The 25,715-nt window shown below is 43.6% G+C and overlaps 1 protein-coding gene across 1 annotated transcript in view; it reads left to right on the forward strand.

The window, feature by feature from the left end:
- Nucleotides 1-4,301: 4,301 nt before the first annotated feature.
- Nucleotides 4,302-25,715, forward strand: part of B3GLCT (beta 3-glucosyltransferase) — a 121,407-nt gene continuing 99,993 nt past the window's right edge. The window contains exons 1-2 of the mRNA XM_064361733.1: nt 4,302-4,482; nt 19,973-20,022. Of these exons, the coding sequence (XP_064217803.1) occupies nt 4,410-4,482; nt 19,973-20,022 (123 nt within the window). The 5' untranslated portion in view covers nt 4,302-4,409. The remainder of the gene's footprint in view (nt 4,483-19,972; nt 20,023-25,715) is intronic.

Genomic DNA, 25,715 nt, shown 5'->3' on the forward strand with positions numbered 1-25,715 from the left:
ATGCATTTTCTCCAACCTTAGCATGCCATATGAGGGCCTCACACATGCAGTTACTCCATGATACATTTGTCACATATACACACAAATTTTGTTGAGCTTATTAAGCAGGATCCTACATCTGAAAGCACTTGTAAAATGAACAACTACTTATTAGCAACAGCACCAAAAACACCAACACATTTTGAGTAGGCTGCTGAACAGTCATGCCCCACGCCTTCTGTTCTTAGTAAAAGTCAAATGCAGACACTTCCTGTCATGCCTGCTATGAGTGATTCCTGATCTTTACTGAGAACAGGAGGATACGTGATTCTAGAAAGGAGAGCAAAACAGCCAAGTAGATCATCTATTTCTGATTACAAGTTTCTAGGATAGCTCATTCTTGTAGACAGTCTTTATATTACTCTGTGTCTTCAGAAAAGAGCAGAAAATCAAATGTCAATGGCTTCAGATTTCTGGGCTTTCCTTGAGGGTTTGCTGAGATGGTAACCTGTTATATTTCCTGGATTGTGGTTCAGGATTGTTAGGCTGTGATAATCCCTTTGTGAAGCCTCTTTGAATAAAAATTTTGGTTGAAAGTTGGGTTTGACAGAAAGTTGGCCTACAATTTTTTTTTTCCAGACAGAGTCTTACTCTGTTGCTTTGTGATCTCAGCATGCTGAAACCTCTACTTCCCCAGTTCAAGCGATTCTCCTGCCCCAACCTCCTGATTAGCTGGGATTACAAGCGTGCGTCACCATGCCTGGCTAATTTTTATAGTTTTAGTGGAGACGGACTTTCACCAGGCTGGTCTCAAACTCCTGACCTCAAGTGATCCAACCGCCTTGGCCTCCCAAAGTGTTGGGATTACAGGCGTGAGCCATTGCACCCAGCCTCGCCTATAATTTTTGGATAGCTTTGGAAGCAATGTGAGACAAGCTTCTCAAGGGCATTAAAGAAAGCACTGTACGTCATCAAAGTATTCTTCCCGAATGCCTGCAGTGGGCTGTGGCCCCGTGTCCTCTCCGAGTGATGCAAGTTTTGCTCCCTCTCTTCTTTTCCTGTCTCACTCTTCTCCACAGGGAATACAGATTGTCTTCCTTCCCAAAAGACTAAAGCATAAGGTGCAAGTGATGAGTCATTCTCCTGTAACCCCTCAGTGTCCACTGATTGTCGGGTGTGGGGATGGTTAGCAGATGGTTAAAGTGCTGTAGCATAGGTCTGATACTATAGTGACCTTAAGTCCTGGAGACCCTGCTTTAGACATTCTATTTCACTGTTAGACCTTAAGACCTAATTTTAGGTTTGGAAAATAATCCTCAAGACCACTTATAATTCATAAAGCTGCTGTTTTATGCAGAAAGAGAACGGTCTTCCCGAAATGTGTCAACTGCTAATCCACTTCAGGTCTGACACTGAGTGAGAGGGCCCAGAGAGTGGGAAGAGTTGGAATATGCCCTCTGGGCTTTGCTAGTACAGAAGCAGGGTGTCCAGGAGGCCCCTTCCAAGTCACAGGAGAGAGGGAGCAGGCTGAAGGAAGCAGAGTGAGGTGGTGTTCCACCTTGCCGCCCCTCCCCCAACCTGCTACACTGGTTGTCTGATTTGCTCATTCTTGTTGTGCCTGGGCCTGGGGCGCCTGTCCTCCTTTCTTAGCTCTGGAACCTGCTATTTCTCCTTTAAGATCCTGTGCAACAGCAGCTTTTCTTACAGATTCCAAAGGCGTTGAGAGATTTTGTTTTTCCCTGTGTGTTCCAAAGTGTTCTCATCTACGCATGACATAGCATTTATCACAAAGTAGCAAAGTTAGTTATGAACCTTTTTGTCTAACTCGACTGTGAATTCTTGGGCCCAGGGCCACGTTTTATGCTCTTTAATATCCGCCCCAGAGCCTAGCAAAAGGCATATCAGCTAGAAGTGCTCCCCATCATTTGAATGAATGAATGGGGTTCAGCCTTTTGGGCCTCAAGTATAGTTGTAAGATCAGAAACCATCTGTCTAGAACTTGTTCGTTAGATTATTTTGGCTCTCAATGGTTTTCGTATGTCTTTATGTTCTTCTTTAGTATTTAGAAAATTCTCTTTAAAATTACCAGTCTGTTTTAACCAGGTTGCAGCGGCACCTTCCCCAATAAAAAATTGTTCCTTGCTTCTTCCCCTGCCCCCAACAAGTTCCAGAGGCCAGCATGGAGGTGACAGCTGGGATTATGTTGAGTGAATCCCAAGAACATGGCCTGCTTGTTTTCATAACATAATCTTAGAGTTTTGGGAATTTTTTTTTTTCTACTTAGAATTGTTCCTTTACAGTTGATGTTATAGGCAAGCAGTGCCTATCACGTATCTGTTAGTATCCTCACGAGTATATTGCTCTAGGAAACTCTCTCAACGAGTGATTGGGAGAGAGAACTCCAAGCAAGTCCATCTATCATATGACTCGAGTAAGTGAAAGGCAATTCGTTTTAAAATGTGAGTTATGGAGCTTTGTAATGTGCCATTTATCTATGTCTACGGTGGAAAGGAAGGACACCAGGGCAAGTTTATTACTTAAACAGTGTGTTCTCCGTTGTCTTCAGGGCTTAATTTTCCACACCTTGTTCTGGAACATAGTAATACTCTTAATATGACGAATTTCAAAGAAAACATTGATTAAGCACCAAGAGTTGCTTACCTACACGGAGTAGGCATTTGTCCTTGCTGATTTCCCTTCTGTGTCTAATTAAACACAGTTGGTTAAATGTTTACTACCCCACATATGCAAGGAATATTTTCTAGGAAGAAAGGGAAACAGCTCTGGAAACTGGAAACAATCTAGAACTCTCAACTAGGCAGGTAAGCTTTAGAATTTCCCAAGGATAAGAGCAATGAATTCAGTCAACTGCAGATTTCAAAGCTGCACTAAGAAATGAAATGGAAGGATCCCTACATTTCTTTTTCCTCCTATCAAAATAATATTGACACAGAACCACAAACCTTGGGCGAATGGAACAAAATGGAACTATTTGCATTCACGCTAAATGGATAACACATGAAATATTTAGTTCCAGGTTTTAATATAAACCACACAGAGAAAACCCACTGTCTCCAGGCTTCCTTTACAAAACAATAAGAGCAGGTATTGCACACGGCAGACAATACTGTCCTAACGCATTAGAGCCTAAGTCGCCTAAAGACATTCAAGTTAAGAGGGCTCAACCTACCAATGTTTATTCAGCACCTGCTTCTCTTGTCTCCACTACATCCTACTTGTATTCCCAGGGCCTGGTCCTCCTTAAATGCTTAGCAAGCAGGTGAATGTTCTATGTCCACGTGGTAGATACTGGCATTCCCAGGGTGCTCAGCACAGTTGCAGTCACATAGTAGGTATCTGAACAAAATATGAAGGAAAACACGGATACTGTCTTCAAGAGGTCACGGGCTAAACTAGGGCCGGGACGAGCTCTTGGCACTGCGCACTTCCTTGGAAACAGGAGTGAGCCAAGGCTTGAGGGAGGCATGAGGGAGTTCAGAACCATTGAGAGGAGTCTCTATTTCTTCCTTGTAATTGCTTTCCGCTTCAGTGCACCACCCAACAGGGCCAGTCCCCCATCAGGGCCGCCACTCTGCCGGGCTGGGGAGGGAGGCCCTTGGCAGTCCTGCGGGAACAGGAGGCACTCCCACATCGCTCCACTTCTCTGTATTCCAGTTTAATTAATTTATATTTTTTGAATAAAACTACACCCACTCTCTTCCATTATGGTGAACACTTAAAATTACATTTATAGAAAATTACATTTACACAAACTTGTTTAAAAGCCAAATCCCAGACCTAGGCTATTGGCCAAATTCCACTGAAAGGGGATATTAAGTAAATTAGTCGAGCTGATTAAAAACACCTTCATCAAAGTAGAACATTGGTGCCAACAATATTGAGTTGAACTATTGATTAAAAACATTTTTTTTTTCACAGCAGATACTACATTAGCAGAGAGAAAAAGTGATTACCCTCGCCTCCACTTTACAGGTGGAGCTACTGATGGGGGTGACGCGGTAAGGTGGGAGGGCACGAAGGGAGGAGACGGGGCCTAGGTCAGGAGGGACGCAGAGGAGGAAGAGACAGGAGGGGTGGAGGCTGGTGGCCCGAGGGGGCAGAGGTCAGAGCCTCGAAGGAGGGCGCCGTGGGGGCGGAGCCGCGGCCACCTCTACTGCAGCCCCGACGGGCCGGACACCAGCCGCAGCCGCGAGCCGGGCGGACGCTGGAAGCGCGCACCGGGCCGCTCCCTCTCCCGGCCGCCAGAGGGCGCGGCCGGCGATGGCGCGGCGGAGCCCGAGGAGGGAGGAGGGGAGCCAGCGGAGAAGGGTCAGCCGCGGTGGCGGGGCGGCGGCGGCAGCGGCGCAGCTGAGTCCCCGCGCGTCTCGCGTCCCCGCGCCCAGGTAGGGAGCGCAGCCTCCGCCGCCGGGATGCGGCCGCCCGCCTGCCGCGGCTGCTGCCTCGCGCCGCTGGCGCCGCTCGCGCTCCTCACCGGCTTCCTGGGTAAGTAGCGGGCGGCCAGGCGCGCACGGCGGAGGCGAGGGGTTCGCGGCACAGTCGCCCGTGTCCTGGTTGGCGCGGGAAGGGAGGCGCCAGGCGGCCCAGCCCTGCCCCGCCGGCGCCCGCGTCCAGCCGTCCGGTCCGGGCCACGCCGGCAGCAGCGCCCTCTCGTGGCGCTCTGGTGGGACCCAGCCCCAGGACCAGTGGCGCTCCCGCCCGGTCCCTTTCGGTCCCGGGTCCCTGCCGCCGCCCCGGCCCCACACTCGCGTTTCCCCGCCTCCTCCGCCCGGAGCCGGCGGGCGGCGGGGCGCCGAGGGCGCGGCTGCCGCCCCCACAGGAAGCGCGCGGGAACTGTGCCACTGAAGAAACTTTGAAAGAGCGCGAGCGGCGGCGGCGGTCCCGCCCCCCTGCTTTCCGCCCGCGCTCCGCTGTTCTGCGCGCCCCGCACCAGGCGGGAGGCTGGACTGGAGCAGGCGAGGCGACCCCCGAGGCCCCGCGGCTCCTGCTGGACCCCAGGGGCGAGGACGGTGGTCCCGGTGTCCGCGCGCCCCTCCGCAGGGCCTTCAGGACGTGCCCTGGCCTCTGAGGATAAGCGGCCAGCTCGGCGCCAGCCCTTCCGGGATTCCTACCCGGAGGAGGACGGGGCGCCCGCTGGGCCTCCGCGGGAGTGGGCGCGGCGTGGGGGACGCCGCGGGGAGGCTTGCTCTAGTCTCGGGTCTCCGCTGGGGACATCAGGAGACAGGTCTGGGAGCAATGCTTGCCTAGTCTCCTGCTGTTGTAATGCCCGTTCTTTTTTATTTCCGTTCTCCTCGCAAGGGCATCTCCCCGCTTTATCGTAAAACGATGTGATAAAGTTTTTTTTGTTTTTTTTTTTTAAAGCAGCCTTGTAATTGAGTTTCGTAATGAGATTTGTTCAAGTTTGAAAGCTTGAGCGAAAAATTATTTTCTTTCCAGACTGTTAGAGAGTTGTTGTCCTCTAACCTAGACTTGCTGGCATTTCCAGCCTGTGAAAAGGCAGTAATTTCAGATTTTTTAAGGAATGGCAGAATGGTGCAGTTTAGGAAAAGGCATAGCGTTATTGCTCACTGCTCTTGTTAGCCCACCAGAACCTTGACAGCCCGTTTTTATTTGGATTTAAGCTCTCCGTGTAAGGATTAATTGCTGCTTTTGTGTGCTCCTGGCATTTCTATAGGCGCTCAGTAAGTGTGGGAAAAGAGCGAGATTAGTTGGTAATTAATTGTTTACATGCATGATTAATTAGGCAGCAGTGTTATTAAAAATGTTAGGGCAGAGAAGGCTGTAGTTGGTCTTGGGGAGCAACTGAATTTGGCTGGAATCGACTTCAGTGGAAGAAAGGCATTGCTGGGTGGCAGCCCTAGGAGAAAGGAGGTTGGAGGTTTGGGAACGTGACTGGGTGACTCCTGGCTGCATCAGTTGGCTTGTCGCCTGGATGTTTTGCAGCTAACCAAATGGGTGGGTGGTAGTTGAAATTGGTATTCTATTTAGAGCACCGCACTTTATAATACTGTACTGGGGGTATAATATTTGTATGTAATATATACAACATATGGGCTGAAATGCGCATTTGTATTGCTGCGTCTTTTTACTACCCTCAGGGGGATATTTGCACTGTCCAAATTTAATAATACACTGAAGGACATTCAGAATGCGCTAAAATGTCAACACATTTTTGGAGATGTCTATTAGCCTTGTGAAGTTGTCAGATAAGCACAATAAATAAGACATAAAACGCATTAAAAGGTCCCTGTGAGACATTTGGGCTTTGTGAACTGGCTTTCATGGGTTGGCACAGACAGGAGGCTGTATTCTTCGAAGTCTGAAGTGAATCATGAATACCTTTTATGGAGCTCTGCTTCAATTTAGGGGAAGGACACCGACACGTATAAAGATGTCCCCACTCACGATGTTCTTGGAATCTTGCTAAAACAGAGAATTTGACAGGTATTTGAGGCATGTGAACAATCCTGATAGTTTACAGATACCTTAAATATTCCCATAAAAGATTAGCCTGACTACATAGTTTAGTTTCCCCACAAACTAGAGCATATTTGTTTTTATTTTTAGAGAAAAGCCAATGTAGAAAATATCTTTTAAACCCACAGGCATATACAGACAGAGTTCACTGCAACTTTGGTTCTAAAGTCTGGCACCAGTTTCAGAATGAGAAGATTTATTCTAGCCTCCAGGTTACCATTCGTTAGTCATGTGGCTTTGAGCTTCAGTTTTCTTATATGAATGGGAGGCATGGACTAGATAGAATACTAGCACTTTGCCACCTCTTACAGTTTTAACATACTGATCCCATGGTAGCAGAGACTGCCAGCCGCCTGCACACTAACCCTTTGGCCCTTGTTTTCCTAAAAAAACTAATATAATCCGGGTCAAGGGGAAGGGTGGAGGAATGATGGTGGGATGGTGGCAGCAGCGGTGGCAGCAGCAATATAAAACATTTCTCAGTGGCCTTTGCATATAGGGGCAGCTAGTGCTCTACAGAGGTGGGGCTCCTGGTAAAGCTCATTCAAGGTGGCTGACTCAGCTGGGATCCAGGCCTTTTTGCTCTGTTTCATCCTCCTTCCCGTTGCCTGTTAAGTGGATCTGATGGATGGAGCCATGGTGGCTGTCTTGTGACCATGAGCTGACCTTGAAGATGGAAGCCCCTAGTAAGGTAGAGGAGAAAGAAGAAGCCTGGATGCCAGATGGATGTGAAGCACTATGCCAGCTCTACATTGGCTGTTTGCAGACTCGTATTGCATGAGATTATATGCATCCAAACCTAATCCTATTGCTAAACCTAATCCTAATTGATAGAAGAAGCTTATTTAAATCAACGATATTGATAAAATAACAGGTATTAGCTTTTATTTTTCACATCCCTGTCTCTTCTCAGTGTGAGCCAACGTTGTATTTCTTAGCACCTGCCAAAATTGGGGATGGTTTTTCATTCTGAGCCAGGTCTTGCTCAGATTCCTTTCATTGCAATGAGTCGGAAATTTTAGGACACCAAAAGTCAGACCTAATTCCAGGTTGTTTTGTGTTTTTTGGTTCTTAAAATCCTCTCTTTATTTCTTAAGCAGTATGCAAATATCACCGGCACAGATTTTAATCTTCTGGATGGATTCTTTGTCATCCAGGTAGTCCAGGACCCCCGAACTGGCATGGCCCCCCGGTCACGGACTTGACCCAGGGGAGTTTTCCAACAATTAAGTTAGTGGGAGGGAGGGAGAGCATCTGTTTCAAATAGCAGTATGAATTGGAAGGAACTGTTCTGACCCCTTTGGTAACTTCCTGGGGGACAAACATTGTGGGCTCGGTATTTGAGCACTTTCTCATAATTGGCTCTTTTGGAGCCATTTTTTTTTTTTTTTTTTTGCATTTTACTAGACACATTATGAAGCGAGCAGACAAACATGTTTAGGCACAAAGGTACTACTTATAGAAAATTTGCAAATGTTTTTTCCTCTTGTAGCACTGTATATGATCCATCTTTGACTTTGCACAGATTACTTCTTAAGAACACTATGTGGGAGTCCCCATGGGTTAATCCCATCTTTCCCATGGTAAAGGAAAAGTTGTGAGTTTCAAGGGTTCATCAGACCTGTTGAGGAAGTTCTTCCTTACGACCATGATCTCGAAGTTCTAGTCACTAAGCAACCCCCAAAGAGACCTGATTTAGTGTAGACGTTGATTTGAACTACTAGAAGCATGTCAATTTAAAAATAGTATTAAAAGGAAAAACTGCCCAAAGCCTCTCACTTGTTCAGAGTATTGAGGGTACCTACTGTGTGTCAGGCATTGGGATGTTGCAGGAACAAGACAGATCAAGTCTGCCTTTACCCTTGGGGAGCTTGCAGTCTGAAAGGCAGTAACGACTATGGAACAAACCGTGCCCGTGCTAAATGCTGCGAAGAGATGTTCAAGATGCTGTGATAACATGTTGCAGGAAGGTAGATGGCTTTTGCCTAGACTGAGGAGGTGGATCTCAACAGGGAGCCATTTTGCACCCCAGGGAACATTTGCTGCTGTCTGGATACTTTTTGGTTATCCCAGGGGCTGGTTTGGCAGAGGGTGCTGCTGACATCTAGAGTCAGGGATGCCATTGAACATCCTGCAAAGGCACAGGACAGTTCCGCCTCACCATTAAACAATTAATTATCGGATCCAAAATGCTGATAGTGCCAAGGTTGAGAAACTGTGGGTCAAGGGTCAAGGAAGGCTTCCTAGAGGATGTGATGTTAGAGCTCAGACCTGATGGGGAAGCAGAAATCAGGGAAGTGGGGGGCAGAGCTTGGTGGTGAAGGAGCCAAGTGGAGAAAAGAGGACCGAGGACTGAAGGTCTGGCAGGATCAGTAGGGGCCAGGTTGGGCAGGGCCTTGCAGATCAGGGGACAGATTTTGGGATCATCCTTAGAACAGAGGGAAGTATTTGAAGGGCTGTAATGGGCAGTACATGATGTAACTGCCATTTGCTGAAGCACACTCTGGCTGTCCAATGGAGCAGGAATTGGAGGGGCCGTCGTGGACATGGGGAACTGTGAGGAGGCTGCTGGGGACAGGTCAGTGAGAGGTGATTAAGAGTCTCTGAGGCTCTGGGACTGATTGGGTTCAGCGTGCTGAGAGAAAAGGTGGGGACAAGGATGAGTCATCTATTTCTGTCACCTCCACCGTGAGTAGTAGTGCTGTTTACTAACTTAGGCACTGAAGGAGGAGGACCAGATTTTAAAAAATGGTTTTATGTGGTTCAGTGTACATAACATACAGTTGATTAAGTGTAATGAATTTCAAGTGTACAGTTCTATGGCATTAAGTACTTACACAATTTTTCAAAATGTACTTTGACTTTTAGGGGGAGGCAAGGCTGATAAGTTCAGTTTTGGACAAGTTGCGTTTGAGATGCATGTGAGATGGCCAGCTACCATGTTAGGTGAAGAGTTAGATATTTGGGTCTGTAAAAGACAGATATAGTTGGGAGGTATTTTGGGGAGGGTCATATTAGGTGGCAATTTGAGTAGGTTTTTTTTTTTTTTTAAAGAGTTGGTGGTCTGGCTGGGCACAGTGGCTCACACCTGTAGCCCCAGTACTTTCGGAGGCCGAGGCAGGCAGATCATTTGAGGTCAGAAGTTCAAGATCAGCCTGGCCAACATGGCGAAACCTTGTCTGTACTAAAAATACAAAAAAATTAGCTGGCCGTGATGGCATGTGTCTGTAGTCCGAGCTATTCAGGAGGCTGAGGCAGGAGAATCGTTTGAACCCAGGAGGCTGAGGTTGCAGTGAGTGAAGATTGCACCACTGCACTCCAGCGTGGGTGACACTCTGTCTAAAAGAAAAAAAAAAAGTTGGGTCTGGCTATGTTGCCCAGGCTGGACTTGAACTCCTGGCCTCAAGTGATCTGTCTACCTCATCTTCTGAAGCAGCTGGGATTACAGGCATGTTCCACTGCACTTGACTGTTTTTTGTTTTTTTTTTAAAGGAAGAGAGCCTTGATTGACAGAATAAATATATTTAAGCATTTGCACACACACACACACACACACACACACTCTCTCTCTCTATAGAGTGTGTAAATGCTTAAATGTATTTATTCTGTCAATCAAGGCTCTCTTCCTTAAAAAACAAAACAAAAAAACAGCCAAGTGCAGTGGAACATATATATATATATATATAGAGAGAGAGAGAGAGAGAGAGAGAGAGAGAGAGAGAAAGATATATATATATACAGTAGAAAGTTGGGAGATTATATATATGCACACATACATATATATGTGTATATATATGTGTATGTATATATGGATGTGTATGTGTGTGTATAAGTGTATGTATATGTATATATGTATATATAATATGTATATAATATACATAGATAATATGTATTATATACACACATATATAATATCTATATATTATACATCTCTATATGTGTATATATGTATATATTATATATAAATATATACATATATATAATCTCCCAACTTCTGTATGTGTGTGTATATATACACACACACACACATATACACATATATATACATATACACACACACACACACACACACACATATATATATATACACCAAAGATTTAGTAGAAGTTGGAGAAGAAAGCAGTCTTTATCTACCTGTCTGTATGTTGTAAAGCTGGGGGTTTAGACAAAACAAAAATAAAAACAAGTATAAGTATTATCAAATAAGAGTTGAACATATCTTAAGTATAGCAGTGCCATTTCTTTCTAGGGATATGACTTATTTTCACTCCTGAAAGAATATTTTATGTAACCAAAAAGATGATATATTTTAGTTTACATCATTGCTTCCCGTAAGAAACTCAAGGCTCTTGACACATCACACTGAATTTATCTTCTCCCGATCCTTGAGGGGGGATGTGGAGGAGCTTTTTTTTCGCTCATGAGCTGAATGAAGTAAAGGAAGTTAAATGGCCACAGCCTGTTGTGAAAATAGCCCCGTTCAGTTCCCTTGAGTTGCTGTCTAGTTGCTTATCCCAGTGTGTGTCAGACTTTAGCACACATGAGAGTCATCTGAGTGTCTTAAAGAAGCCCCTGTTTGTTAAAATGCAGATTCCTGGGTTCTGACTCCAGATTTTCTGATTCAGAAGATCTGAAATGAGACCTCCAGGTAAGTTGTCTGTGCAGCCAGGTGTGAGAACCCTGCTTGGGCCACCATAGGTCTGGGTATAAACTGGGACTCTTATTGAGTGATATCTGTGAACATCTGTGGAATATAAAAATGATCAATGGTTGTTTTGCCTTTAAAACAATGTAAGGAGTTGTTCTGGAGAGAGCCAAGTGTGGCATTGAGGCCTACTCCTCAGGCAGGTCTTTTGTGTACTTAGGAAAGGAACTGGAAACACCAGAACTAAAACTAAGAAGCCTGTCTCAGGAGCCAGCTTCATTTGGCAAAATTTTAAATGCTGCTGGAGAGACCATAGTCCATGGAGCATGAGTATCAGAAGTTAGAGCAATGGGTTGTTAAAGCAAAGGTTTTTGGGCAATATACAAGTAAGTTTCTAAAGGCTTAGTGTCTCAGATTGTGTGTACCATGGATTGAGTGGTACTGACAGGGGTACTTAATCTGTTTATCTGCCTATCCATCCACCCACCCATCTGCATGCTAAGTGAGTACTTTAAAAAATCTACCTCTTATAATTAATAAGATGCCTCAAAGTTAATCATAAATTGTTTTGTTTTGTTTGTTTTTTTGAAATGGAGTTTAGTTCTGTTGCCAGACTGGAGTGCTGTGGCATGATCTCGGCTCAGTGCAACCTCCGATTCCCTGGTTCAAGTGATTTTCTTCCCTCAGCCTCACAAGTAGCTGGGATTACAGGCATGCACCACTATGCCTAGCTAATTTTTGCATTTTTAGTAGAGATGAGGTTTCACCATGTTGGCCAGAATGGCCTCGATCTCCTGATTTTGTGATCCACCCACCTCTGCCTCCCAAAGTGCTGGGAATATAGCCATGAGCCACTGTACCCAGCCATAAATTGTATTTTTATAAGTCAAGCCTGACACTTAACTGTTCAATAGTACACTTGCAATTTAAAGGAATTGTGTGAAGTGCTAATTTTTTTTTTAGTTTGAGTATTTGCTGTGTTCTTCCTCGGTGTGTTCTGTAGTAGGCTGTGTGACCAGGGATTTTTCTGACCCTTCCTAAAACTTAGGATATGGAACGTGCTAGTTAAATTTCACCCCCAAAACTGTTTTGAGATGGAATTTTCTGGTTTGGATAACCTGAGTTACTGTTTTTAAACAAGATGCAAAACAAAGAAGGAAATGATCTTTTCCCTCCTAAATATATATATAGTTATTTCCTAATTTCTTTCTCTTGTTTTTTCTCCCCCCCCCCCATTTACTGTCCTTCCTGTAAATATATTTACCCTCTGGCCCATAGAGTATTTTGGTCTTGTCAAACTTTGTTGTGAAGTGAAGAGAAGCCGATATTCCAGTATTTCCCGTGACTTCTGTGATACAACAGGAGAGAAGTTTCAGATGGAGCCAGATCGGATCTGAGACAGTAGTGGGCTCAAAGGAGGAATGTCTGTGTGCTCGCTGCTGCCTCACTGTGTTGGGGGGCTTGGCCTCCTTCCTCACTACTTCTCTCGACTGGGTCAATTGACCTCCCTTTTTCCTCGGCACGGCAGATCTCTTTTCCTAAGAGTTTACTGTTTGGCTCTTGAGCAAAAGGCTTGATGATAGCTTTTACCATAGGCCAAGTACTCTTTTGAATGTGAACATACATGAACTCACTTCGTTCTTGTTCCATTTCTTCCCTCTACGGGGAGGGAAACAGAGGCTCAGAGAGGTTGCTTAATTACTAAGTGGCAGAGCCCGGATTTGAACCTAGGAGTTTGAGTGTAGGCTCTGTGCTTTGACCTTGTGCTGTAGGACTGCTCATAGGCAGGGCCTGGCCCCGGTCTCCTCTACTGCCACATCTTTCTGTTGTACCATGCAGGTTTAAGGAGAGAGTTCCTTGAAAGGATTCCTTGAGCAACTGCCTTCTCTTCTGCTTCCCCTCCCCGTCTGGCCATTCCTTTGGTCTCTTTGCAGTTCTGTCCTTAAATGTTGGGGTTCCCCTGTGCTGTCCTTGGCCTCACGTGCCTTGGCTTCCTTTCCTGTATGCTGTGGGGACTCCAGTGCTACAGCTGCTGTCGCACACACACCACTGTGCTGGGCTCACGCCTGCACCAGGCTGCCCTGGGTATCTGCACTCATGTATTGTCAGGACGCTGGGGACCAAGTTGCCATCTGTCATACATACTACCCTCCTTTATACTGGGAAGCCCCAGGCCTGCAGCTTCTGCTTCTTTAGTGACCCCACCCCTCCCCTGCTCACTGCCACCTTAATTTAGGCCCTTAGCGCTCCTTGCTTGACTCCGGTGGCCTTCCCACTGGCATGTTTGTGTCCTTTCTTATCCTCCCACAGCCATTCCACACACTGCCTCTAGAAAACTGTCTTGGGCACGCTTCTCAACACGGCATTCCCTCCTTAAAACCTCAGACAGCTGTTCCTAGCTCAGGAAAAGCCTGACTCCCCAGTACCGCCCCCTCTCATGATATGGCCCCTGGCACCTTCAGCCTCATTTCTTTTTTTTTTGAGACAGAGTTTTGCTCTTGTTACCCAGGCCGGAGTGCAATGGCGCGATCTTGGCTCACCACAACCTCCGCCTCCTGGGTTCAAGCAATTCTCCTGCCTCAGCCTCCCGAGTAGCTGGGACTACAGGCACGCGCCACCATGCCCAGCTAAGTTTTGTATTTTTGGTAGAGACGGGGTTTCACCTTGTTGACCAGGATGGTCTCGATCTCTTGACCTCGTGATCCACCCGCCTCGGCCTCCCAAAGTGCTGGGATTATAGGCGTGAGCCACCGTGCCCGGCCCTTCAGCCTCATTTCTAGACCCAGCCACCCTCCCCACAAGGTTCTCTGCCTGGGTCACCCCCGCCTTACAGGGACCCTACCCAGCTGGGTCACCCCTCGTCACAGGGGTCCTTGCCCAGCCAGGTCACTCCCTCCCCTCCAGGGACCCTGCCTTGGTCACTCCCTCTTTTGAAGTATTTCTGCCACCATAAGTCATGGCCCTGCCATTGGCTTGCCTTGTGTAAAACCCGAGAGGGACAATAACACCTGACTCCCCTTAAAAACAGTGTGGAGTGACATGGCCTTCCATCCCATGGTTGGAGGTGGTGTTCCATGGTAGATGGAGCTGCTGCCCAGCTTGTCTGCTGCTGTGGGAACACGGGACAGTGGATTTGTCCCAGTAGGTTGGGGAAAGGCAGACTGTACCTCTGTTGCTGGGCTGCAGCAGTGTTTGTTTCTGTCCCTCTGCTGTCATGGATTATCTTCAAAGTGGGTACTTGGAAACAAATAAATTGGCCATGAGCCATGCATCCTGGAGCTTAAGGCCCCCTGGAGGACCTGGAATTAATACTGGAAAGCTCCATGGAGAGGCAGCTGCTGGAGGCTGGAGCTGGCTGGGTGACATGCTTTGTAAGTAGGTCACAGGAAAGAAAGTGAAGCCCCTAAGGCTTCCTCCCACAGTGTGTTAGAAAAGAAGTGGCAGCCTGCGTAGCCTGGAAGGAGCGCCCGAGCCATGTGTGCTCCTAAGATGGCTCTCTGTGAGCTTTGGCCTGGGTGGCAAAGCCACAGGTACCGGGTTTTATGTCTTCCCTCCTGGCTTTTGTGCAGAGCAGGCAGCCACCTTGACACTGCCCAGACTGTCAGTCATTATCATCGTGGTCACTAGCATGGCCACAGCTGCTGGCTGAACTTTTTTATATATTTTGAGCTGATGCCAAAGGGTTTAGGCGTTATCTCATTGGTTCCTGACGGTGCCCTCTGAGGTGGAGTTATTTGGCATCTTTGTGGTTTTCTTGTTTTTAGTATTTCATTTGGGTTCTATGATAGATGTTCTTGGGAAAGTTTGGGAAAGCAAATTAAGAGAATTGGAACAAAATCAAGTTAGGAGATAGAAGGCACAATCATCTTTCCTGCATGGAATGGGGGTCCCTTGCGCTCTCTCAGGAACAAGGAAAGATAGTTGATTAGTGCTGCTTAAATGAGTTGCAATTAATTACTCGCCAGTTTTCTTGCACTCCGGGGCTTAGGCTGGCCTATAAATCTTAGTCCCAGACTGGTTGTAAAATCTTGATTTATCTCTCCATCTAGGTATGCTAACACATTCGTTGGCTTGAATTATTTAAAGTTATCATGAAAAAGGTCCGATTTCTATTGCCTGCCCTGATTTGCACTTTAAATATAGTTCCCTGTTGCAATTTACCAGAATTCATGTTGAAAATAGAAAAGGGGAAATTACTTTTAAACAGCATTTGGCATATATAAAAGCATGATTTACCTTGGAATATTTCTCCAACTACACATTAAAGCACTAAGGCCAAATTTTCAACAATATTTTCCCTACTGAATCTGGAAATTAATACGAAAACAAGCAGGAAACATTGAGCCCCAGGTAGCCACTCCTGTGTGCCCCTTTGGTTGGGGGCAGGATGGAGAGATCTTTCCTTCACTCCTCCTTTTCTTTGCCCGCCCAGACTCAACTTGCAGAATGCACTCTTGTTAGCATTGTTGAAGGTGACAGGCAATTTCTTGCCTCCCTTGCTAATTTTTCTCACTTTGCTCATCTCTTTACACCATTTCTCTTTCATTTCCATGAAACCAGGATTTTTATTGGTAAGAATTCTATAAATGGTTAGTTACTTTAAGATTGGATTTATTAGTGGTATAGCATATTCTGTGCCTTCACAATACATTTGATTTCTTTTTTATTTTTATTTATTTATTTATTTTTTAACAGGCTGGAATGCAGTGACATGATCATAGCTTACTGCTGCCTTGAACTTTTGGATACAAGGAATCCTCCCACTTCACTCCCAAGTGACTGGGATTACAGGCGCGCACTAGTGAGACTGGTTAAGCTTTAATTTTTTTCTTTTTTTTTTTTTGTTTTTGGAGAGATGGAGTCCCACCATCTTGCCCAGGACGGTCTTGTACTTTTGACCTCAAGTGATCCTCCTGCTTCAGCCTCCCCAAGTGCTAGAATTACAGGCATGTGCCACCACACCTGGCCACATTTGGTTCCTTGATGATTTCTTTTGATTTATTTAGATTATAGAAATGTAAAGATAAAACCAATTGGTGGTCGGGCATGGTGGTTCACACCTGTAATCCCAGCACTCTGGGAAAATGAGGCCGGCAGCTCACCTGAGGTCAGGAGTTTGAGACCAGCCTGGCCAATGTGGCAAAACTTCGTCTCTACTAAAAATACAAAAATTAGCTGGGCATGATGGCACGTGCCTGTAATCCCAGCTACTCGGGAGGCTAAGGTAGGAGAATCGCTTGAATCCAGGAGGTAGAGGTTGCAGTGAGCCGAGATAGTGCCACTGCACTCCAGGCTAGGCAACAGAATGAGACCTGTCTCAAAACAAAACAAAAAAAAAACTGGCATTTTTTTCTAAGGATTATTTTGCTTTATGATTTGCTCCTACAACTGAAAGTAACTCTGATGCATTTCTTATGTCATTGCTTTAAATATTATAATTTGTATCTATCATGGGAAAAAGGAATTTTAAATTTCACAGCAGAGTGATGAGAAATGACAGGCTTTTTTTGGTTTAAGTTTTTTTTTTTTAAAGGGATATTTTAACTCTAGGTCTATATTTTTGGATGGAACTAGAATCTAGTTTAACTTAGCTCAGTTAAACTTTGTCTGGCTAAAGGAATGGTGTGTTGATTATGACAAGCAGAATTTGTGGAATTCATTTTATTTATTGGCAGTATCTTCCCTCTGTGTAATTCCTACTTTAAGCAGTTACATCGTCAAATAATATTAAATGCTTTCTTACAAAAGATGATACATTAGTAATTTTCAGGACCAGTACCAAATAAAGATACCTTCCCTGCACTATATTCTACATTCTAACGGTTAGGGGCTTTTGTATTCACTGGACTTTGTTGTCATATAGCTGTCTGGCATTGCACAAAAGTGAGGTAAAAGCAAACGTTGTTATTAGATGATGCTACTGGACTATTACATTAAAAAAGTTATTTTAATTGATAAAAGAGGAAATTCTAACCCCAGAGATATTTGACTATCCTTGTTTGGAATTAGGAATTGATTGGGGAAGGGGAGATGGATTTTTTCTTTTTTTTTGAGACAGGGTCTCACTTTCGTCCAGGCTGGAGTGTGGTGGCGTGATCATAGCTCACTGCAGTCTTGGACTCCTGGGCTCAAAAGATCTTCCCACCTTGTCTTTGAGTAGCTGGAATGACAGGCATGCTATAGCATGCCTGGCTAATTTTTAAAAATTTTTTTAAGATGCAGTCTTGCTCTGTCACCTAGGCTGGAGTGCAGTGGCATGATCTTGGCTCACTGCAACCTCCACTGCTGGGTGCAAGTGATTCTCCTGCCTCAGCCTCCTGAGTAACTAGGACTATAGGCATCTGCCACCATGCCTGGCTAATTGTTGTATTTTTAGTAGAGACAGTGTTTCACTATGTTGGCCAGGCTGGTCTCGAACTCCTGATCTTGTGATCTGTCCGCCTCGGCCTCCCAAAGTGATGGGATTACAGGCGTGAGCCACCGTGCCCGGCCACATACCTGGCTAATATTTTTATTTTTTGTAGAGACAGGGTCTCCCTATGTTGTCCTCCTGCCATGGACTCTCAAAGTTCTGGGATTACATAGATGTGACCCACCACGCTCAGCGGGGAGATGGATTTTTGAATCAAAGTCATGAATTAGTTTGAACAGTTTTTATATCTTGCAAGTTCTCAGAATATTCTATTTTCTGGAATTCTGTGGTGCTAAGATGTGTTAACATGTTGCAACCTCCCTGTATGATACTCCTTAAGTAATTCTGTTTTTGATTTCTTCTTCAGGGTTTTAAATGTGCATATTAGCTTAGAGGTAAATAAAACAAAACCAAAAAATTAAGTACCCAGAAGCAGAATTTAAATGGCTTTTGGAGTTAAATCTCTCCTTTCGTCTTAGAACTTGAAGGAATGATTTGGGCTTTGTTTTTCTTGTGTATGTGTGTGTGAGTAGAATAACTCCCTTATTCTACTGGGTTGGCGCTGCCTCCTGTAGGGAGCAGGGAGCCTTTATCTGATGTGACCCTAGGGTCCCTGACAGTGAAGACTTTCACTCATTGATTTACTCAGTAAATATTTATTGAGTTCCTTCATTGTGCTAGCTGTGCTTTTGGTGTGGAGGCAAACGGTAGATAAGACTATTCCTGGCTGAGTGTGGTTGCTCACGCCTGTAATCCCGGCCCTTTGAGGTGGACGATCGCTTGAGCCCAGGAATTTGAGGCCAGCCAGAGTAACATGGTGAAACCTTGTCTCCACAAACACACACACACACACACACACACACACACACTAGCTGGGCATGGTGGTGCACATCTGTAGTCCTAGCTACTCAGGAGGCTGAGGTGGGAGGATCACTCGAGCCCAGGAGGTGAAGGTTGCAGTGAGGTGAGGTGGCGCCATTGCAGTCTAGCCTGGGCAACAGAGTGAGATACTATCTCAAAAAAAAACCAAAACAACCCCACTCCCCAAACCCGGTATAACTGTATTCCTGCCCTCGTGTAGCTTACAGTCAACTGATATGTGAGAAAAGTAATAAATATATATGTCAGTTGATAAGTGCTCTGGAGAAGAGTAAAGCAGAATGAAGTGGATAAGGAGGGTGTGGAATTGGGGATTTATTATTTTATGTGAGGTGGTCTCAGGGAGACCTTGTATAATGTCTGCTGTTAGCTAAATTCTTCACATAGAGGTTCATATGGCTTACATTTCAGTTTCACCCTGCCTTTTGAAATGCCATTCTGGAAATGGAAACGATGAAACCATGTATGTTAGTCATTTGCTTCTTAGTGTGAAGATGTTTTGGATTCTTTCTTTTAAGCAATTGTTAATGGAGAATTTGAGGCAATGGATGTCTGGGGGTGGGAATGGGGAGGGATTAGAAAAGGTCCAAATGGGTGAAATTGTCTCCTGCTTCTGAGTAGGGTCTCCTCTGCCACTCATGGAGCCCCTCTGCTGACACTCCTTATACTACATCATTGTTCCATGGTGTCACCTCTCCCACCCTTTTAGTACATCACTGCCCTATGGCATTGCCTTCTGGAGAAAGTGAACTCTGCAATGCTTTCCTCTTAGCTGCTCAGGAGAAATGCACTGTAAAATGAAGGTACTATTTTTTGTTCTGTTAAGCTTCCTGTTTGACTTGTCATTTTGCCTTATATTTTCAGAGTGTTACTGTCATGTTGTTATTATTTTTAATGCAGAGCCTAAATGTGGCTCTAGGGATATCTTTGCCTATTATGGCTCTGACTCAAAACATTCATTCACTCAAAATGGAGAATGATTTTAATTCCCCTCACTCTCCCGGCCCCATTGCCTTAGTATGGTTCTGTTAGGGTTTGGTAGGGTTCTGTGCTAGCTGGTAGCAGTATCTGCATCACACTTCTAACCTTGCAACCCTTAGGAAAAAACTTGCTCCAAATTTAGCTATGCTGCCTGCCAGGCTCTGGCAGTGATTTTGAGGGTGAGAATTTGTACTTCTTCCTCCTGGATTCTCAGGAATTCCCTTTTGCTTAAGAAGTTACCAGACTTAAGGTTCTTAAGGTTTCTAAGAACGGGTATTTCATACACATCTATTTTATAGCTTATGTCTATAGACACAAATGGCATACGCAGATTTTAATTTGTCTGATGTACTATTTCTTTTGCTTGGTAGCCTCAGTGTGTTGGCTTCATGTCGATGAATAATTTTAGGTCTGAGATGAAGAAAGCCAGTAATACTAGTTTGCAGCAATGCAGCTACTTAAAAATGAACAAAATATGTCTTGTTAAAGTATCTTTTTTTTTAATTATAAGCAAAACTGTTGGATGTGAGAATGAACCTGAATTGCTAATTCTAATGTAAAAATGTTTCTTTTTTTTCCAGCTTTCGGTTTGGCTTCTGAAGATACAAAGAAAGAGGTCAGGCAGTCTCAGGTACTAATCCCAATGATCAAATCTTTTCCTCTCCCTCGAAGATTCTTTTATATTTTCTTCAGTGGGAACTGCAGTCATTTCATTCTTCAATTGTTATCATTTTTTTCATTAAATGAATTAATATAATGTTGGTCAACACAGATTTTGAATCCCTAACACAACCTATGGATAGACTTACTTTTTAAAAATCCTTTAATATTTGAGGCTGACCCACTTGGTTTTAAAGTTATTTTGAGAAAAAAGGTATTTTGACATATAATTCGACATTTTAGTAGTCTTGCTGGGATACCATAGTTTCCGCCAGTCTTGCCAAATATTTTTTTTTTTGGACATGGAGTTTCACTCTGTCACCCAGGCTGGAGTGTAGTGGCACGATTTTGGATCACTGCAACCTTCACCTCCTAGGTTCAAGTGATTCTCTTGCCTCAGCCTCCCAACTAGCTGGGAATACAGGTGTGCGCCACCAAGCCTGACTGATTTTTGCATTATTAATAGAGATGGGGTTTCATCATGTTGCCCAGGCTGGTCTTGTACTCCTGACCTCAAGTGATCCCTCCGCCTAGGCCTCCCAAAGTGCTGGGATTACAGGAATGAGGCAACATGCCCAGCCCAGTTTTACCAAATATCTTAACCTTGGGTTTAATTTTTCCAGTCTGTGAAAGGATTTTACTGTATCACAGCTGTTACAGAAATCTGATTAGTCTCACCATGAAGGTGACAATATGTGAGAGGGCGTGCTGGGGGCTGGGCAGGAGACCCCAAAGGTGACTGTGCTGCCAGACGATCAGTATCAGAAACCTAGACCTGGAAACTCTCAGAGAGTGGCAGTACTTATCTGAATCTCAGAGCTGCTGCTTCTTAATCATTGGTTGCAGTCAGGGAAGTGCTCTAATGTTTACTAGTTGGGCTTTGTACTAGATCAGTTTATCATGTAAAAAAGACGAACAGTAGTGTAAAATATCAGTTGTTTTTGTCATATTAGTTAAAACTCAGTTGACTCTATTTTTTACCCCACAAATGGTGTAAAAGCATTTAATAGAATACTTCTTTTATCAACAGAGTATTATCTGTTTTAACTGTACTATGAGATTCTTACACAGGGCAAATGATAATACTAATTTCTTATGATTTTAAGACCTTTTATGATTAATAAAGCATTTCACACATTTCATTTCATTTAGTCTTCTCAATGATCCTGTTATTTGCTAAAGCAGTTATTCTCATTTACAACAGAGAAAATTTAGCCTCAGAGAAGTTATATGATTGATTTTTTTTTTCTTTTCAACTTGTATTTTAGGTCAGGGGGTACATATGCAGGTTTGTTACATGGGTAAATTGCATGTCACAGGGGTTTGATGGACAGATTATTTTGTCTCACCCAGGTAAGAAGCATAGGTGGTTTTTTTGATTCTTACTCTCCTCCTACCGCCTACTTTCAAATAGACCTCAGTGTCTGTTGTTCCCTTATTTGTGTCTGTGTGTACACTATGTTTAGCTTCTATTTATAAGTGAGAATTTGTGGTTTTTGATTTTCTGTTTCTGCATTACTTGAGTTAGGATAATGGCCTCCAGCACTATCCATGTTGCTGCACTATCCATGTTGCTGCAAAGGCCATGTTCTCATTCTTTCTTATGACTGTGTAGTATTCCATGGTGTATATGTACTATATTTTCTTTATACAGTCCACTGCTGATGGGCATCTAGGTTGATTGCATGTCTTTGCTATTGTGTATAGTGCTGTGATGAACATATATGTGCATGTGTCTTTATGGCAGAACAATTTACATTCCTTTGGGCATCAACCCAGTAATGAAATGGCTGAATTGAATGGTAGTTCTATTTTAAGTTCTTTGAAAAATCTCTTTCCACAGTGGCTGAACTAATTTACATTTCCACCAGCAGTGTGTAAATGTTCCCTTTTTTCTGCAACCTTGCCAGCATCTATTATTTTTTGATTTTTTAGTGTTAATAGCCATTCTGACTAGTGTGAGATGGTATGTCATTGTGGTTTTAATTTATGTTTCCCTAATGATTAGTGATGTTGAACATTTTTTCATATGCTTGTTGGCACCATGTATGTGTTCTTTTGAGAAGTGTCTGTTCTTGTCCTTTGCCCATTTTTTAAATGATTTTATTTATTTATTTTTTTTTTTTTTTGTCGCTTATTGATTAGCTTACATTCCTTATAGATTCTGGATGTAGGCCTTTGTCAGATAAATAGTTTGCAAATACTTTCTCCCATTCTGTAGGTTGTCTGTTTACTCTGTTGATAATTCATTTTGCTGTGGAGAAGCTCTTTCGTTTAATTAGGCCCCACTGGTCAAATTTTGTTTTGTTTCGGTTGCTTTTGGAATCTTCCTCATGAAGTCTTTGCACAGGCTGATGTCCAGAATGATATTTCCTATGTTTTCTTGTAGGTTTTTTATAGTTTTAGGTTTCACATTTAAGTCTTTAATTCATCTTGAGTTGAATTTTGTGTGTGGTATAAGGAAGGGGTCCAGTGTCAATCTTCTGTATATGGCTAGCCAGTTATCCCAGCGCCATTTCTTGAATAGTGAGTCTTTTCCCCAATTCTTGTTTTTGTTGAAGATCAGATGGTTGTTAGGTGTATGGCTTTATTTCTGGGTTCTCTAACCTGTTCCATTGGTCTGTGTGTCTGTTTCTGTAGCAGTCCCATGCTGTTTGGTTGCTGTAGCCTTGAAGTGTAGTTTGAAGTCAGGTAATATGCCTCCAGCTTTGTTTTTTTGGCTTAGGATTGCTTTGGCTACTTGGGCTCTTTTTGGTTCCAAATGAGTTGTAGAATTTTTTTTTCCTAATTCTGTGAAAAATGTCACTGGTAGTTTGATAGAAATAGCATTGAATCTGTAAATTGCTTTGGGCAATATGGCATTTTAACAGTATTTATTCTCCTATCCATGAGCAAGGAATGTTTTTTTCATTTGTTTTGTTGTCTCTGATTTTTTTCAGCAGTGCTTTGTAATTCTCATAGAGATCTTTTACTTCCCTGGTTAGCTGTATTCCTAGGTGTTTTATTCTTTTTGTGGCTTTTTTTTTCTTTGAGATGGAGTCTTATGCTGTTACCCAGGCTAGTGTGCAATGGCATGATCTCAGCTCATTATAACCTTCGCCTCCTCAGTTCAAACAATTCTCCTGCCTCAGCCTCCCAAGTAGCTGGGATTACAGGCACCTGCCACCAAGTCCGGCTAGTTTTGGTATTTTTAGTAGAAACAGGGTTTCACTATGTTGCCCAGGCTGGTCTCCAACTGCTGACCTCAAGTGATTCACCTGCCTTGGCCAACCAAAGTGCTGGGATTATAGGCGTGAACCACTGCACCTGGCCTGTTTGTGGCTATTGCAAATGGGATTGCTTTCTTGGTTTGCTGTCAGTATGGATGTTATTTGTGTATAGAAGTGCTACTGATTTTTGTACTTTGATTTTGTATCCTGAAACTTTGCTGAAGTTTATTAGATCTTTAGTCAAAGTATCTCAAAGTATCTCTCTTCCCGTTTGGATGTCTTTTATTTCCTTATCTTGTCTGATTGCCCTGGCTAGACTTGCAGTACCATGTTGAATAGGAGTGGTGAGAGTGGGCATCCTTGTCTTGTTCGGTTCTCAAGGGGAAAGCTTCCACTTTTGCCCATTCTGTATGATGTTGGCTGTGGGTTTGTCATAGACGGCTTTTATTATTTTGAGGTATGTACCTTTGATGCCTAATTTGTTGAGAGTTTTTAACATGAAAGCGTGCTGAATTTTATTGAAAGCCTTTTTTTTTTGCATCTATTCAGATGATAATGTGATTTTTGAAAAAGCCTTGGACCAGATAGATTCATAGCCAAATTCTACCAGATGTGTAAAGAGCTGGTTCCAATCCTACTGAAACTCTTCCCAAAAATTGAGGAAGAAGGATTGCTCCCTAACTCATTCTGTAAGGCCAGTATCATTCTGATACCAAAATCTGGCAGAGACACAACAAAAAAAGAAAATGTCAGGCCAATATCCCTAGTGAACATAGATGCAAAAATCTTCAACAAAAATGCTAGCAAACCAAATTCAGCAGCACCTGAAAAAGCTAATCCACTACAGTTAAGTAGGCTTTATTCCTAGGAGGCAAGGTTGGTTCAACATACACAAATCAATACATGTGACTCATCACCTAAACACATGATTATTAAAAGGTAAAGTTAGAATCAAAATTTTCTGAATCCTTGAATTTTTCTCACTTCACTGTTTTATATCACACAGCCCTGTGCATTCTGATGTGTGTGTTTGGCAGTAATGAGGATCGTTTTTGACAAACTGAAAGTGCTGCCTAGTCCTGCGGTGGCTTGTGACTTTGAGCCCTAAATGACAGTCATAGGTTAACGCTGGACATGAGAACCAAAGTGCTGCAGTTCATCTCTTCCCCACCACTGGCCAGCTGTGGGACCTAGTGAACCTCGCTGGGCTCAGCCTCCTCATCTGTAAGATGGGGTAGTAGGACCAACTTCGCAGGGCTGTTTTGAAGATTAAGTGTGCATGTTTTACAGCTTAGAACAGTAATAGGTCCTGTTTAAACATTTACCTGACAAGACAACAGCAAATGCAATAAGCAGCCTTTCAGGAGGTTTCATAAGCCATCTTTTCTACCTGAACAAATCGAAGTAAAGAGGGGCTGCTTTTGGCAGTCAGATTTCTTTTATGGAGGTAGTTGACTTCACATGAAGTAGTTGTGATAATGATGGTAAAAAAGGGTAGGTACCAATAATTATTGAGCATTTGCTTTGCGGAGACCTTGTGCTCAGCATTTTACTATCTTGTTCAATCTACAGCACAATCCTGTGAATGGGTCTTGTCATTATTATTCCTATTCCGGTTGAAACTGGCCTGAGGTAGTAGGTGGTGCAGGCAGAATTAGAGCCCAGGGCCAGCTTACAGCTGAGTGTAATCCTGAACACATCTGATCATTTTATTCAGAATCTATAGGGTAGTGGTAGGTAGTTGTGACTGGGTGGAAGATTCCGTTTTACTTCTCTTCCCTTTGAAAGATTTCGTATCAAATTCTTTTGAGGATGTCATATCTTTTAATGAAGGACTTATAAACTAAGCATTACATGTATGGATTGCAAATGTTCAAATCTACTGTAACTTAAAAAATAAAACCTGTGTCAAAGGGTGAGTTTAATATGGCTTTTCCCAGCTAGCATAGGAGCTGTCTGTTGGGCGGAGATTAATAGCAAATCTCTTTTGTATCTGAATAGCAATTCAGTTGACTTATAAAACCTTGACAGTGAGCACATTTTGATTGATATTGATAGCATAAGAAACATGTGGCAGCAGAAATAATAAAACAAGCCATGTGTTTCCTTCATCTTAGGAAAAACTAAGCCTTTTCATGAGGGAAGCTGGAAACGGAATTTTAATTGTTCTGTTAATTCGTTCATTTAGTCTAATTTTCTTTCTCACAGGGGAAATTAGTCAAGACCATTTTGGTTCCATCTCAATTCACCTAATTCAACTGTTTCTTGCATATTTTATTTTTACAGTTTACAAATTGAACCCCTTGAAATGGCTATTCATTTCCCAGCTATTGTGTCAGTCAACAGAGCTGCTGTGCTTAATAGCAAATAGAAGAATGTGTAATTTTTCGTTGCTTTTCTTTGATTTCACAAAGATAGCTATCTAATGGAAAGTCCAGTTGGTTTTGAAGCTTAA

The sequence above is a fragment of the Aotus nancymaae genome, unplaced genomic scaffold, assembly GCF_030222135.1.
Source record: "Aotus nancymaae isolate 86718 unplaced genomic scaffold, 86718_ANA_hifiasm-v0.15.2.pri h1tg000043l, whole genome shotgun sequence".
Classification (NCBI taxonomy): Eukaryota; Metazoa; Chordata; class Mammalia; order Primates; family Aotidae; genus Aotus; species Aotus nancymaae.